At 51.8% G+C, this 16,076-nt stretch overlaps 1 protein-coding gene across 2 annotated transcripts; it reads right to left on the bottom strand.

Annotated features, from left to right (window-relative positions):
• Window positions 1-3,559: 3,559 nt before the first annotated feature.
• Window positions 3,560-8,917, bottom strand: MLF2 (myeloid leukemia factor 2). 2 transcript variants are annotated; one of them, XM_047787687.1, is made up of 9 exons: window positions 8,717-8,917; window positions 8,060-8,137; window positions 7,710-7,836; window positions 7,463-7,498; window positions 6,331-6,384; window positions 5,870-5,998; window positions 5,517-5,676; window positions 4,633-4,845; window positions 3,560-4,112 (listed from the first exon to the last, which is right to left on the bottom strand). In XM_047787687.1, exons 2-8 carry the CDS (start codon window positions 8,107-8,109, stop codon window positions 4,658-4,660), a joined length of 744 nt encoding a protein of 247 aa, XP_047643643.1. In that variant the 5' UTR covers window positions 8,110-8,137; window positions 8,717-8,917; the 3' UTR covers window positions 3,560-4,112; window positions 4,633-4,657. The 2 variants fall into 2 exon arrangements, with proteins under 2 accessions (XP_047643643.1, XP_047643644.1); XM_047787688.1 differs by lacking the exon at window positions 8,717-8,917 and adding an exon at window positions 8,547-8,630.
• Between the last annotated feature and the right edge of the window lie 7,159 nt (window positions 8,918-16,076).

Below are 16,076 nucleotides of genomic sequence, written 5' to 3'. Positions count from 1 at the left end.
AGAACTCTTAACAGTAGGAAAATAAACAACCTGATTTTGAAAAAGGGCTGAAAGACTTAGATACTTCCTCAAAAAAGGCTATAACGATGAAAAAGAAGTGCATGAGAGGATGTTCCCCATCATAAATCATCAGGGAAATACAAATTAAAACCATGGATGAGATGGACTGGGAGTTTGGGGTTAGTAGATGCAAACTATTGCATTTGGAGGGGATAAGCAATGAGATCCTGCACAGGGAACTATATCTAATCACTTGTGATGGAACATGATGGAGGATAATGTGAGAAAAAGAATGTATATATAACTGGTTCGCTTTGCTCTATAGTAGAAATTGATAGAACATTGTAAATCAACTATAATAGAAAAAATAAAAATCTTAAAAAAATAAAACCACAGTCAGATATCTATAAATACCTCACTGTGAGTAAAAGAATACCCACACACCTAATAGAACAGGTAAAAATAAAATAAAAACTCACAATACCAACTGCTGCCAAGAATGCAAAGCAACTGGAGCTCTTACATTGCCGGTGGGAATGCAAAATGGTGCAGTCACTCTGGGAAACAGGCATATTCTCACAAAATTAAATATGCACTTACCATATGACCCAGCAATTCCACGCCATTTCACTCCTAAAGAAATTAAAACATGTTCAAATGTGTACATGAATATTGTAGCAGTTCTCTTCATAATGCCCCAAACTGGAAACAACTGGAATGTTCTCTGACAGATGAATGCATAAACTATGAACACACAGTAGAATAGTACTTAGCACTAGAAAGGAGTGAACTATTAATACATCCAACGTGAGTGCATCTGAAAGGCATTATGCTGAGTGATGTGAGAGCCACTCTCAAAAGGTTATATTCCACAGGCAACACCTTTCTTGCTGGTTTGCTACAGAGCGAGTCACATGAATTTTTCATTTCCTAGTGCATATAAAAGTTATGTTTAAACTATACTGTAGTCTAGTATATGTGTACTTGCCTTATGTCTAAAAAAACTCCATGCATCAATTTAAAAACACTTCTTTGCTAAAAAAATGCTAACCATCACCTGAGCCTTCAGCAACTCGTAATCTTTTTGCAATCGTAGCATCAAAGATCACTGATCGCAAATCACCATCACAAATGTAAGAATGAGAGGAGTTCCCATGGTGGTTCAGTGGTTAACGAATCCGACTGGGAACCATGAGGTTGCGGCTTTGATCCTTGGCCTCACTCAGTGAGTTAAGGATCCGGTGTTGCCGTGAGTTGTGGTGTAGGTCGCAGACATGGCTCGGATCTGGCATTGCTGTGGCTCTGGTGTGGGCCGGTGGCTACAGTTCCATTTAGAACCCCTAGCCTGATCCTTAATCCACTGAGTGAGGCCAGGGATCAAATCCACAATCTCGTGGTTCCCAGTCGGATTCGATAACCACTGAGCCACGACGGGAACTCCCTGGAAGTATTTTAGGAGTCCTGAGCATGGAAGGGGGCCTGAGGACCAGCAGGGAGCAAGCATTGGAGATGCAGGATGGGGGCGGGGTCCCCGGGGTGGGGGTGGGGGTGGGGGGTGGAGACCAGGCATCTGAATCCCACACACTGAGTCAAATGCTTCCTCTGTACTAACTCAACTCACTTGCAAAATTCTGAGGTATGAATCCACATCCCCACTGCTACCAGCACCTAGAAAAAGGCCCATTTTATAAAACTGACATTGAGAGTTTAAGAATCTTCCCCAGGGTCAGAGGTAAGCGGTGGGGCCCAAGCTTGCTCATGCTTGCCTCTTCACAATTTCACTCTGCTCTCTTAGTCTCCCATCAACTTCAGCCTCTCCCAAGCCAGAATTTTCTGGGGTAGGGGAAATAATCTGAGTCTAGCCATGTCCTCTGGGCACCTGTTAGGTGGAGGGCTGGCCATTGTGAATGAGGCTGGGCCAGTTGCGAGAGCTCATGAGAAGTAAACACTCAGCATCCCGAGAGCCTTTCCCTGCTCCCTTGTCCTCACTGCATGTGGCAGCCAGGGAGGGAATGCGCCAGCGGGCTGGCTCTAGAGCACCTCACTCAACTCTGCTAACACCTACCTTCCCACCACCAAAGATGGTATCCTTGCCCGAGGAATAACTGCTGGGTTGCAGGCTAGTCCTCACCCAAGAGCGGAGGGCAGGGGTGAAAACTGGTTCATGTGTCTGCCAGCGGGGACCCGAAAGCTTGTGAAACACTAGGGGACTGACTCACCTAGATTGAAATCAGGGCACCCTTTGCCTTGCTCCAGCCCCCACTCACAACTACACCCCAAAGTGTGGGCACTAGAACTGGAATCCAGGTTGAGGTTGGCCTTTACCTATAGCCTGATTTTGGAGCTAGAGGTGACCTCCATGGCGTGGAGATCCAGGGAAATGAGCGACCTGCCCAGAACTGCACAGCTGGGTTGGCGGCGGAGCTGGGCAGCAAAGCCCGGTGAGCTTTCACCTGCCTGCTCCTCGGCAGGCTGAGGACAGGTCCTCCCGCTCCCAGGGGAAGGCACTGTGCGTCACCTGTGCAGAGCTCCCTCACCCACAGCTCAGCAACCCGGGGCGGAGCTGCATTCTCTCTGCCTGTGTGACTTCTGGGATTCCTGGATTCTTCCAGCCGCTGGGTGGATCCCTTGATGCTGGCCCTGCATCTCCAGCAGCCTGTTAAACAAGCCTGAGTACCCACCCTGGACTAGGACATCAGTGCCCATGTGTCAAGCTCACCTCAGTCTCTGCTCATTAACTGGACACATCCTCTTGAATCTACTTATGACTCAATGACACAGGGAACATCCCCTTTCCCTGAGAGGACCCAGGGCCTCAGGTGGGTTGTTTTGCCTTCAATTTACCAGGGACAAGGACTGAGGGATGTTGATAAAGCAGAAACCGCCCTCCGACTCTCACAAGCCCTTGTCATCATCACTGATGAGATCCCGAAAGGAACACGGCGACCCACCTGGCTGAGCCGGGGCGAGCAAGAGTGAAGGTCTTGAGAAATTTGAGCACCTCGGGCCCTTCCAGAGCCGCTCAGGTTCCAGGCTAGTTTTCTTCTCTAGTCTCCTTCCCTGGGCTCAAATTCTCATCAACTGGGCCTGGTGGGTCTGAATAACACTGCCCAGGCGTGTTCCTCCCCCTCGAGGACCTGAGTGAGGTTATGTGGGCTCCTTCCTGCTCTGCAACCCCCGTGTTCCACCTATAGCCCAGGCGAGAAGTGGTGACCAAGGGACGATGGGGAGAAAACTCCCCAGGCAGCAGGGAGGCAGGCCCTGCATCCCTGACAAGTGAAGGGTCCGCTCCCGGCAAAAGCGAGGAAGGGAGCCGGCAGGACAGCTGCTGTCGTTGTCACCCCGAGCCTGGCCCAGCCCAGCTGTGTTCCGTGGTGGCTTCTCACCCGCCAGAGCTCTGACAGCCCCACTGTTGTTACCCGTGAGGTGCTGGGCTGGAACCCGAGTTAAGAGAGCGACACACAGAGACAAAGGGAAGGTAAGACGGTGCCGAGGAAGATGCAGGAGGGTTGAAATTGAACAGGGAAAAGATCAAAAGCAAAGCCAAGACCTTACTGGGTCTTTTTTCCATTCTCCTTTATTCCATAAACACCTAGTTAGTTACAACTTGCACAAATCAAAAAAATAAAGGCAGAGAAGGGCATGGGGAAGAGCTTTGTGATGTGCAGGGGGTGGGAAGGGAGGAAGGGTTGGGAACCGTCCTCTCCTTCCACATGCAGCCCTGGATGTGGGCAATGGCCCCTGCAGCGGGGAATCTGAGGGGGAGGTGGGCAAAGATCCAGGGTCGCTGAGGGGTGGACGAAGCCCCTAAACCCAGAGCTCGCCCCCAAAGCCCCTTCAATGCATGGCAGGGGTGGAACAGGGAAGGTGAGGAGGTTCCAAGATGGAGCAGCAGAGTGAAAAAATCAAGTCAGCGGATACAGGGGTGGAATCATCATGGTAAGGAGATTAACGCAGGAAAAAGTGGGGAAAGGGGCAGTGAGAGGTCCTCCCTGAGACCCCCAGGGAGAGGTGGGGGCCAGCTTGCCTGTTAATTTAATATTAAATTGGGAGTGGGAGCTGAAGAGGAAAAGTTATTTCAGGGGATGACTTCTCAGCCTCTCAGCCTGTCCCTGGAGGGGAAGAGAAAAGCACAGGTCAAAGGGAAGAAAACACTGGAGTTGCCATCGTGGTGCAGTGGTTAACGAATCCGACTAGGAACCATGAGGTTGTGGGTTCGATCCCTGGCCTCACTCAGTGGATTAAGGATCCAACGTCGCTGTGAGCTGTGGTGTAGGTCACAGATGTGGCTCAGATTCTGAGTTGCTGTGGCTCTGGCATAGGCCAGCAGCTACAGTTCCAATTAGACCCCTAACCTGGGAACCTCCATATGCTGTGAGAGCGGCCCTAGAAAATGCAAAGACAAAAAAAAAAAAAAAGAAAAGAAAACATAAAGCCAGGAGCTGGGCCTAATCCCCTATTCCAGCCAGAGGACTGTTCTTTCTGTACTGGTTAAAACTACTATCAAAGGCCATGTTTGCGGGGTGCCCTGACTGCTCCTGCCTCAAGGTCCAGGGGCTGCACAGGACACTCCCGGCTCCCCGCCCATGCTTGACACCTTAAACCCTGCCCCCACCCCCCATGGGTACTTACAAGAGAGGCTGAGGGCTCAGGGCCCTCACCAGTCATAGCGGCGGGGCTGTCGGGATGGGGAGTCCTCGGGGCCCTGTATAGCCAGGCGGGGAGGCCCCTCAGCCCTTCGTCCCCCGCCCCCTGAAGCCTCATGCCGGCGAAATTCCAGAGGGCGCTGCTGCCGGTATCGGGAGGTCTCCCTCCGCCACTCATCGTCAAATGCTGCGGCCTCACCTGAAGAGGACAGAGACCAGTCACATCTGTACCGTCTGTACCGCCTGGCTTCCCGAGGCTGTCACAGGCCCTAAGACCAAAACCCAGAGCGACGGCTCAAAGTGTGTGTGTGTGTGTGTGTGTGTGTGAGGGGTGCTGTTAAGGGAGGGGAACAACTGGCTTAGCAATTTTGGATTCAAACTGGAAGCCATGAGAAGGCTGAAATCAGGAATGGGATAATTAGTGAAGGTGCACAGTCCCACACACACAATAAGTTTTCTTCTTTGTCGTTTTATGGCTGCACCTGTGGCATATGGAAGTTCCCAGGCTAGGAATCTGAGCGGCACACCACAGCTCATGGCAACGCCGGATCCTTAACCCACTAAGTGGGGCCAGGGATCGAACCCTCATCCTCATGGATACTAGTTGGGTTCTTAACCTGCTGAGCCCCAACAGGAACGCCTAAGTTTTCAATATTTGACTTAGGTGACAGCTTGCCCTCCTTGGTGAGGACATCAGCAGCATCTAACTCAGCCCTAAGCTGACAAAAAAGCTCCAAGCAAACTAAGAACATGGGGCTCATCCATAACCTTGCCCAAGAAGTATCTGTGCAGGGTGGGTGAGAAAGCTGCTCTCCCCTAGTGCAGGGACTGGGACTAGGGGCTGGGGGGGCCAGAAGGGGGAGGGCTCACTCTCATCCAGGTTGATGTAGTCCTGCCGCTCCTCCTGGTCCCCTGTGCGGTGGTTTCGGGAGCGCTGCAGGATGTGAGCCCGGTCTCGAATGTGATGCCCGATGGACATCTGCTCCAGCCCGCTGTCCGAGTCCCGGACGGTCCTCCGAGTCTCCCGGATCTGGAGTGAGGCGCAGCATGGCACACTCAGCGGCTCCTTCCAAAGCCTGGTTACGCTAGCCCAGCCAGCCCCACACCGGCCCAGCCAGACTGCCCTCTACCAGAGCCTGAAAGATGCCACCAGGTTCTCTGTGGGCGCAATTTAAACCCCCCACCCCCCACCCCCTCTGGGTGGCCGTTGCCCTCCAACTCACCCCGCCCGGGGCCGAGCGCATCTCGGAAGTCTCCTGGTAGACCTTGGGGGCACCGTCGCCCGTGTTGGAGTAGGAGATGACAGTGGAGGACGAAAAGGTCTGGCAATTACCTCCGGCTGTCATGTGCTCCTGAGCCGGGAAGGGAAGAGCGGGGAGGAGTGGGGAGGGGGTCACCTCTGGAGAAGGGACCCATCCCTTCAACGACGGCCTGTTCCTGCCCGTATCTTCTTCACAAAAGGTGAGAACTGAGACGTCATCAGGACCCATCATAACCCCCCAAATCCTCTAAGCCCAACAATAAACCACAAGGACCTTAAGGGACGAGGCCTTATCGCACACCTCATTAGATGCGCTGCTGCCCAGTCACCTTATCCAGCTTGCTGGCTTCACAAGCACCTCCCAGCTCCTCCCCAGCCATGACAGGAATGGGACTGGGCAAGAAGATGGGACAAGATTCTCACCATGTTCCCAATCATGTCGTTCATCATCCCAAACATGTCCATGAAGCCGCCCGACTGGAGCAAAGAGATGAAAACAATCAGGAAGCAGGGCTGCACCCAGAAGAGCCCACGGGCCATATGGCTACCTGTCCCTTCTCCCCTTCTGTCACATCTAGCAGCTATTCTTCCTCATTCCTCGTGAACGGGACCAGTGCGTGGCGTGCCTCCCTCCACGCTTCTCTTCCTGTACACTGCCGCCCTCCTCCCTCTCTAGGGCTGCTCTGATCCTATTTCCCTTCCCCTGGTGGCCCTATTTCCTTTTGCCTGTGGGGAGCAAGCCAGAATTTCTGGATTCTAACCTATAAAAGGGTTGGTCAGGAAGCTGTAAAGATATATCATCTTAAAAACATCTCTGGTTGGCCTTTATTTTTTAAATTTTAACTTAAAATTTTAACTTTATCTAATTTTACTTTTTTGTTTTTTGTCTTTTTAGGGCCGCTCTCATGGCATATGGAGGTTCCCAGACTAGGGGTCCAATTGGAACTACAGCTGCTGGCCTAGGCCAGAGCCACAGCAACGCAGGATCCGAGCCACATCTGTGACCTACACCACAGCTCACAACAACAGATCCTTAACCCACTGAGCGAGGCCAGGGATCGAACCCACAACCTTATTGTTCCTAGTCAGACTCATTTCCACTGTACCACAATCGGAACTCCATCCAGTTGGCCCTTCTACAACACCTCTCTTCTCAAAAGAACACAAACTTTTTTTTTTTTGGCCTCACCCACAACATGCAGAAGTTCCCAGGCCAGGGATCGAACCCTGGCCATGGCAGTGACAATGCTGGATCCTTAACCCACTGAGCCACCAGGGAACTCCTCAAAAGAACACACTTTGCCAGGCAATTACATCTTCCTAGTGGGCACAGTGTTGAGGACAGGAGCCAGTGAGTTGGCATCTTGAACTCACAGGACTCATAGCACACAGCGGGCCCAGGGCTTGTGAACACTATGGGAGGATTCTAGGGTTACTACCCACAAGGCTATTCCAGAGGCACATTTGGAAATAATACCTAAGGGTATAGAGCACATACAAGAAGGATACAAGAGAGGAGCATGTACGAGAAGGATATTAAGAGAGGAGGACTCACCATTCCCAGCATCCCAAAGGGAGAGACGGCCCCAGGCTACAGGAACACATAAGGAACAAGAATGAGAGACCACTTCCTAGCTCATTACTGTCCCAAACCAAGCCCTCAACAGGGGATCACAAAACCGGTTTTCCAGACCCCTCTGCCCACTTGCTAAGCCGGCCATTGTGCAAGAAAAATCAAGCACTTTGATACAACCACTCTCCAACCTTTCTTCTGGTCTCAGGTCTGTTGCACCACCATTTACCTGCATCCTGCGGCTGGCAGGCCTGGTCCCTGGCATGCTGCCATCTGTGATGCTGAGGAAGGGGCTGTATCCAAAGCCACCCGACAACATCCGGTTCATGTGCTGACGGTGAATGGCAAAGGGGTCCCTGTGCACGGGGTGTACACCGTGTGGGCTTAGAAAAGCCAGCAGTCAACGCCTCCCCGCCCCCGCCAAGAAAACAGCCTTAGGGAACCAGGAGCACAGACTTCCCCTCAAAGTCTGAGCTGGGGCTGAGCAGCAACGGGAGGCCCTGAGTCCATCTGAACTACTCGGAGACCTGATGTGGAGCGGATGCGTGCTCTAGCGCGTGAGGGGGCGGGGATACTCACATCAAGAACATGGGGTCCTCAGGCTCCACGTCCCTCATGAAGCGGAACATCCTGATTTTAGCTCCAGGGGGCTCCACACTGTGAAGATGTGGAGGCTCAGATTTTGGAGGCGGCCAGGCTTTTTTGCACATCCGCTCAGGGCAGGGACTCGCAGAGCACTGTCCCTTCCCAATACTGTAACTGACCTCCCCCCGCCCCCAACTCCAGTTGAGACCCTTCTCCAGGTGTTCAACATCACCCTCTAGGGAGAGAAGAGCTTTTCGAACCTCCCTCTGAAAAAGGACCATGGAAAAATTTTCCAAGCCTGTTTTCTGCCTCCCCCACTCATAGCCATCCTCTTCCCAAAGCCCTGGCCAGAAGCATACTCCCCCTCCCCGACGCCACCGTGCTGGAGGCGAATCCCAAGTGCCGGCCCAATAATGACCCCAACCACCCCGCCCCCTCCTCACACCCGGCCGCCGCCAGGCCTCCCCCGGACGGGCCTCACCGTCCTCGCCACGCCTGTCGGCGGCTTCCCCGGCCCCTGCCTCCCCGCCGGGCGAGTAGGAGAGGCGGGCCTGACCCGCTTCCCTCCCCGCATTCCAAGCTCCCGGACCCTTTGCAGCTCAGCGGGCCGTTCCCGCCCCGGACCGGCTGCCCGCTCCGCTCGCGCCTCACCGGTCCCCGATCCGGGCTCAGCGGCCCATCCGGCCGGTCTTGCCTCTCGGGGCGCGGCAGGATCGGGGCTTGCGGCCCGGGACGCGGGATTGGTCCAGGCGTGAGTCCTCGGCCTCCGCGCCGCCTCCTCGCTCAGCTGCCACCTCCTTGCCCCCCCTCAACCCAAGGATCCCGAACCGCGGCCAGGCCCGGACGGAAGTGACGTCACGATGGGACAGCCCATCCCGGGGCCGAGCCCGCGGAGCACCGCCCACCAGCGGGCGTGGGCGCCGACGAGGCCGGCTCCCTGGCCGCGGAGTCCTTCTGGGACGAGGGGAGGGGAGACCTCGTTAGTAACCTGGATTTGGGTCCTGTGGACCGGAGGAGGCTCCCTGTTAGTATGTGGAAGAGGAGCAGGGCAGTCCATCCCCCGGGAGGGGAGGAAGAGGACGGGGGCAGATTCCCAGGGGATAGGACAGGCTCCCCGACGAGGTGGGGCGGATCCCCGGGGGAGCATTAAGCAGATTTCTACCGGGGAAGCGATCAACCCGAGAGGGCGGAAGGGCGGCAATTCTGCGGGGGAGGCGCTAGGGCCAGTCGCCCGCGGGAGGAGGTGCGATCCAGGCAGGGGCGGGGTCCCCGGAGTGACGTAGGGGAGGAGGTGACGGTTCCGCCCAGGTTGTCTTCCGGCTTCGAGAACTCAGCTGGGGCAAAGAGATTCCAGTTTGAGGGGATGGCCGCCAGATGGCGCTCTTCGGCCAGACTGGAACTGCAGCCCCTTGGGAACTAGCATTTGAGAGACTCCGGACCCCACCTCAGTTACCCTGCTGTGAGGGGTCAGACTGGGGAGAGGTCCTAGTTCTGACATCTTTTCGTTTAATGCCACTCTCCCCTTCCTTTTCTCTGACTCCTGTGTCCTCAAGAGCTCCCAGTCCACACTGATCTTTCTTGCCTCTAGTCAGGAAGGTAGGTAGGTCAAGGGTCTAACGTTTTGGAGAGGAGGTGGAGAGCTCCGTTAACCCAGATCACCCAGGGGCGGGGTTGGAAAACAGGTCAGGAGACCGACTCTAAGGCCAAAGACTGACACTTTGACACACTAAATGTCTTGCATAAAATCTGGCCCAGCTGGAGAGAAGGGCCCTCCCCCTGGGTGTCAGGATTTGGACTGTCCAGGGTGGACTTTAGACCAGGCTCATCCAAATTCCAGATCTTTTGGTTCTTTACACTGGCTGCTGGCTCTGTTCGTGCTTCATGGGGCCTGACAGTGAGAGAGACTTGTTCCCAACCCCAACGCTTCCTTGGGGAAGAGGGGGAAGGTCCCTGGTCACTCAGGAAGAGATAGTGGGAGTGGGGTTTCTCAGGTTTCTTTGGACTTGATCGTTATTAAAGAGGGAAAAAAAGCAGTAACGGAGACATAGGGGGAACGGAGACAGAGAACCTAGAAGCTGGCAAAGCCAAAGAGAAAGACAGAATAAAAGAAAATGTGTTTTCCATTGATATTTCTGGGGAAGAGACTTAGCAGAATCTTTTATCTTCCAGATGCCCTATCTCTGGACATTCTGCCACACGAGTGCCCCTTTTCCTCTTGCCCCCAAACAAGAGCAGTTTGATATGTGATCAAAAGTTGTCCCAGTGACAGTGCTGCAGCCCAGACTTAACTAAGTGTGGTCCTCACCTTCCAGCCTCTTCCATTTCATTTCATCATGTCCAGCCTTCAGTGGAGTTGGATAAGAGAGGCGGCTCAGCTTCTAGCCTTCTCCTTTCGTCTTTTTCCATTATCCGGTATCCTCTACCTACTGCCTTTGGGTGCCTAGAGCTCTTTCTCTTCTTCTTTCCCAAACTTAAGAATCTGATATCAGTCATTTTTATCTTTACATGATTTTATTTATTTTTTGGCTGCCCTGGGGCATATGGAGTTCCCAGGCCAGGGATCAGATCCCAGCCACAGATGTGACCTAAGCTGCAGCTGCTTAAACCACTGTGCCGGGCTGGGGAATGGAACCTGCATCCCAGAGCTCCCAAGATGCCCTGGTTCCCATTGCACCACAGCAGGAACTCCACCTTTGCATGATTTTAAAGCAAGGACCTCTCTTAGGAGTATTTCCAAATTACAATTTATCTTCTAATGATGAGACAAAGCTCCAAACCTGGGCTCTGTCTCGAGTTAAAGAGAAATCCTTGAACAGGTGGAGATGGAGGACACACAAAAGCTCATTTTCAGAGTCTCCAGCGACATTCTGTGTCGGCAGCCACCCACTCCAGGAACTGAAGGAATGAAATTTTACAAGTAACCTTTCTGCCCCCCAGAGTTTGTATCTGTCTTCCTCTTCCTCCTCGCCTGCCTTCCATCCCTTCCTTCTCTCCTTTCCTCTCTCCCTTCCCGCTCTCCCTCCTGTCTTCCTACTTTGCTTTTTTTTAGGGCTATACCCAAGGCATAAGGAGGTTCCCAGGCTAGGGTTGAATCAGAGCTGCAGCTGCTGGCCTACGCCACGGCCACAGCAATGCCATCCAAGCCTTGTCTGTGACCTACACCACAGCTCACCGCAATGCCAGATCCTTAACTCACTGAGTGGGACCAGGGATCGAACCCTCATCCTCTGGATGCTAGTCGGGTTCGTTACTGCTGAGCCACAACGGGAACTCCCTCTTTCTACCTTTATTGTATCTCTGTCCAGTGAACTCTAATGAACAGAAATTCCTCAGTCACTGGAGTGTCCTGTAGATGATACGATGTAGGAGGGAGGGAGGGTCCTGCCAGGGATGAAGCTGAACTCAAGGAGGATAACGATTGTTGGGAAGGAAGAGAAACAGTGCTTCCCATATTCACAGCTCTATCTGATGGAGCCAAAGTCAGGAAGTCCTTGAGAGAGTAGAACTGGGTCAGAAAAGGGGCCCTTGTTAGATGTGAGGTCACGCATTGGGAGCAGTTCCAGGACAGTTGGCTGCTGGAGCAGAGTGAGGATGGGGTGCTGATGTGGGAGTTAGGGGAGAGTAGATTCTAGCCTGAGCCAAAGTGACTAGGTGTGACTGAGCGTACGTGTGTATATATATGTGCCTGTGTACTGGGGAGGGAGGTGAACCCTGACAGCACTAAGCTGCCCAGGTAGACTAAGTTGTGTAGTGGACACCAGATCAGAGTGAGGTTGAAAAGTGACACAGGGAGTTCCCATCGTGGCTCAGCGTTAACAAACCCAACTAGGATCCATGCGGATGTGGGTTCGATCCCTGGCCTTGCTCAGTGGGTTTAGGATCTGGTGTTGCCATGCGCTGTAGTGTAGGCAGGCAGCCGCAGCTCTGATTCGACCCCTAGCCTGGGAACCTCCATATGCTTCAGGGGCGGCCCTAAAAAGTAAAAAAAAAAAGAAAGAAAGAAAGAAAAGAAAAGTGACTGGGGAACTTTTTTTTTTAATCCAATTTTTTTTTTTGTCTTTTTGACTTTTCTAGGGCTGCACCCGAGGCACATGGAGGTTCCCAGGCTAGGGGTCCAATCAGAGCTGTAGCTGCCGGCCTTCACCACAGCCACAGCAACACCAGATCTTGAGCCACGTCTGTGACCTACACCAAAGGGGGAGAGAGTAACAGGCAAGTAGCTGGGAGGTGGTAGTTGCTTCTTAGGGTGACCTGGGAAGACCTCACTGATAAGGTGACACTTAAGCAGAGACCTGAACCAGGTAAGGGACAGCTGGGGTAAGGGCATGCTGTGCAAAGGAACAAGTAAGTGCGAAGGCCCTGAGGCAGAAATAGGCTTAGTGTGTTCAAGGAACAACAAAGAAGCCAATGTGCCTAGATGGATTCGAATGAAGAGAAGAGCAGTAGAGAAAGACACCTTCACAGAGCAAGAAGGAAGCCAGATCCTCGGACTTTGAAAGACCTACAAAAGGACTATTCCAGCTGTTGTATGGAGAACAGACCCCTGGGCGACCACAGCAGAAACAGAAGGACCTATGAGTAGGCTGTTGCCATAATCCAGAAGAGACATGGTGGTGGTTTGGAGTAGTTAGAAACAGTGGAGGCAAGGAGAGGTTGTCAGACTCTAGGTATATTTTGAGGACGAAGCTAACCAGTTGCTGATGGTTGGAGTGTAAGGGAGAAAAGTCAAGAAAGACTCCCAGGTTTTTGGACCTGGGCAATGGGATGAGAAATAAAAGACCACTCTGCTTGTCACACTGTACTGAGTACATACAGGACTGGTTTGAGAACATATGGAAATTGAGTCTGGATGGAAGATCCTGACCATGGAGCTATAGAGGATAACAGAGTGGACAGTCTTACCTTTAGAAGCCAGCTACCCAAAGCAGGAGGAGGACAATAGGAATACTTGAATTCTGGGCCTAGTTTTATCATAAAGTGTTAGGTGTTAGACCATCTTGGGTAGATGGGCTAATAATGTTAATGGTGGGCATTAGCAATGGAGTTTTTTTGTTTTTTGGTTTTTTTTTTGTCTTTTTGTTGTTGTTGTTGTTGTTGTTGTTGCTATTTCTTGGGCCACTCCCGCGGCATATGGAGGTTCCCAGGCTAGGGGTTGAATCGGAGCTGTAGCCACTGGCCTACGCCAGAGCCACAGCAACACGGGATCCGAGCCGTGTCTGCAACCTACACCACAGCTCACGGCAACGCCGCATCGTTAACCCACTGAGCAAGGGCAGGGACCGAACCTGCAACCTCATGGTTCCTAGTCGGATTCGTTAACCACTGCGCCACGACAGGAACTCCAGCAATGGAGTTTTAAGTCTTTTGGTTCCCAGGCCAGGGGTCCAGTCAGAGCATGGCAGGTTAAGAATCTGACTGCAGCAGCTCAGTCCCTGCAGGGGTGCAGTGCCTGGGTACTGGGGGAGGGAGGTAAACCCTGACAGTACTAAGTTGCCAGGTCTCAGAGGCACTGTTCTCACTTGGTCTCCCTAAGCAACTCCATCACCCACCTCCATGGTTCAAGCCCCACTGCCCACACATAACCTTAAATCCTGATGACACTCGAACCCTTATCTCTTGTGCTGGCTTCTCTCCTGAACTCAAGTCATGACTCCAGTTCCCTTGTCTTGTCTCCCTGAATCTTCCATGGGGCTTCAACCCCATGTTCCAGATATAACTCCCTCGTTTTTCTACTTCTAAAGGTCCTGTCCTCCACCCGTGTGTTCATGCCAATGGGGTTATCCATCCAAGACAAAATAAGCAAAATAAGCTTCTAGCTGTCTGTCACTCCTGGTCCCAGCGCCCCTAGCGTTTTCACTTCCTCTCCTCTGGGTCAGTCTCATAGATTGTTTCATCTGTGAAAACATGGAAATCGTGAGCAAACATGCACTTATGGTAGAGCAGATGACAACAGTGGCTCAGGCAACCTTCCAATATGGCAGCCAGAGTTGCTCTTGACTTTCTCTGTATAGCACACTGGAGGTAGAGATGGGAAACAAGGTAGCAAAAACACAGGTAGTTTCAGGCCAAGGTCTAAAGTGGTGTCGTCCAACATGGTGGCCACTAGGCACAGGTGGCTATTTAAAATGAATTAAAATAAATAAAAGAAATGAATTAAAATTAAATAAAGTAAAAAGTGCAGTTCCTCGGTTGCACTAGCCTCATTTCAAGTGTTTGATAGCCACACGTGGCTAATGATCACGCATTGGAAACACACTGCGATTGTTCCATCTAGAACAAAGTCTTCTTTTTTTTTTTTTTTTTTGTCTTTTTGAGGGCTGCACCCACAGCATATGGATGTTCCCAGGCCAGGGGTCCAGTCTACGCCACAGTCACAGCAACATGGGATCTGAGCCGCGTCTGCGACCTACACCACAGCTCACAGCGACGTTGGATCCTTAATCCACTGAGTGAGGCCAGGGATCGAACCCACAACCTCATGGTTCCTAGTCGGATTCGTTAACCACTGCACCACGATGGCAACTCCAGTGTTTTCTTCCCTTTGACCTGTGCTTTTCTCTTCCCCTCCAGGGACAGGCTGAGAGGCTGAGAAGTCATCCCCTGAAATAACTTTTCCTCTTCAGCTCCCACTCCCAATTTAATATTAAATTAACAGGCAAGCTGGCCCCCACCTCTCCCTGGGGGTCTCAGGGAGGACCTCTCACTGCCCCTTTCCCCACTTTTTCCTGCGTTAATCTCCTTACCATGATGATTCCACCCCTGTATCCGCTGACTTGATTTTTTCACTCTGCTGCTCCATCTTGGAACCTCCTCACCTTCCCTGTTCCACCCCTGCCATGCATTGAAGGGGCTTTGGGGGCGAGCTCTGGGTTTAGGGGCTTCGTCCACCCCTCAGCGACCCTGGATCTTTGCCCACCTCCCCCTCAGATTCCCCGCTGCAGGGGCCATTGCCCACATCCAGGGCTGCATGTGGAAGGAGAGGACGGTTCCCAACCCTTCCTCCCTTCCCACCCCCTGCACATCACAAAGCTCTTCCCCATGCCCTTCTCTGCCTTTATTTTTTTGATTTGTGCAAGTTGTAACTAACTAGTTGTAACTCAACCCACTGAGCGAGGCCAGGGATCGAACCTGAGTCTTCATGGATACTAGTCGGGTTCGTTAACCACTGAGCCAGGAAGGGAACTCCAGCCTGCAAAGTCTTCTTGAAAAGAGTGGGGGAGGAGAAATTGGATGAAGGTAGTCAAAAGGTATAAGCTTCCAGTTGCAAGGTAGATAAATCCAAGGATGTAACATACATGATAAATATAATTAACGGTGCTGCATATTATATATGAAAGCTGTTAAGAGAATAAATCCTTACTGTTCTCATCACAAGGAAAACTTTTTTTTCTATTTCTTTACTTTTGTGTCTATACAAGATGATAGATGTTCACTCGATTTATTGTGGTAGTTATTTAATGCTGTCTTAAGTTAAAGCACTACGCTGTACACATTAAACTTACACAATGCCATATGTCAATCATATCTCGATAAAACTGAAAGATTAACACAACATTGTAAATCAACTCCAATAAAAATTTTTTTCTTAAACCGGGAGGAAAAAAAGATGTGCACGGGGGAGAAACTGAAAGGAGGGCAGGAGTTCCCATTGTGGCTCAGTGGTAACAAACCCAACTAGTATCCATGAGGACGTGGGTTCGATCCCTGGCCCCACTCAGTGGGTTAAAGATAAACTACTGTGTAGGCCAACAGCTGCTTGATTTGATCCCTGTCCAGGAACTTCCATGTGCCGCAGGTATGGCTCTAAAAAAATAAAAATTAAAAAGAAAAGAAAGGAGGGCAGTGGAGGGTCAACAGCAAACTTTGAGTGTAAAAGTGAAGGAAGTCACGAAGGACAGCACAGAGAATAAGCAAAGCCAATCGAAGAATCTGGAAGAGAGGTGTGATGGTAAAACCAATTACTTTTGCTGGGGAGAAAGTTCACGAGGAAGTAGGAAAGCCACAGAAATTT

Source organism: Phacochoerus africanus, chromosome 7, assembly GCF_016906955.1.
Source record: "Phacochoerus africanus isolate WHEZ1 chromosome 7, ROS_Pafr_v1, whole genome shotgun sequence".
Lineage (NCBI taxonomy): Eukaryota > Metazoa > Chordata > Mammalia > Artiodactyla > Suidae > Phacochoerus > Phacochoerus africanus.
This window is presented reverse-complemented; position numbering and strand designations above follow the sequence as displayed.

Excerpts from the sequence above, each read along its gene's own strand:
- MLF2 (XM_047787687.1), bottom strand. The coding sequence starts at position 8,109 with ATGTTCCGCTTCATGAGGGACGTGGAGCCTGAGGACCCCATGTTCTTG. Across the intron at positions 6,385-7,462 it reads CCTTTGGGATGCTGGGAATG|TCGGGCGGCTTCATGGACAT; the intron begins GTGAGTCCTCCT and ends TCTTTGCTCCAG. Across the intron at positions 5,677-5,869 it reads TGCGCTCGGCCCCGGGCGGG|ATCCGGGAGACTCGGAGGAC; the intron begins GTGAGTTGGAGG and ends GCCTCACTCCAG.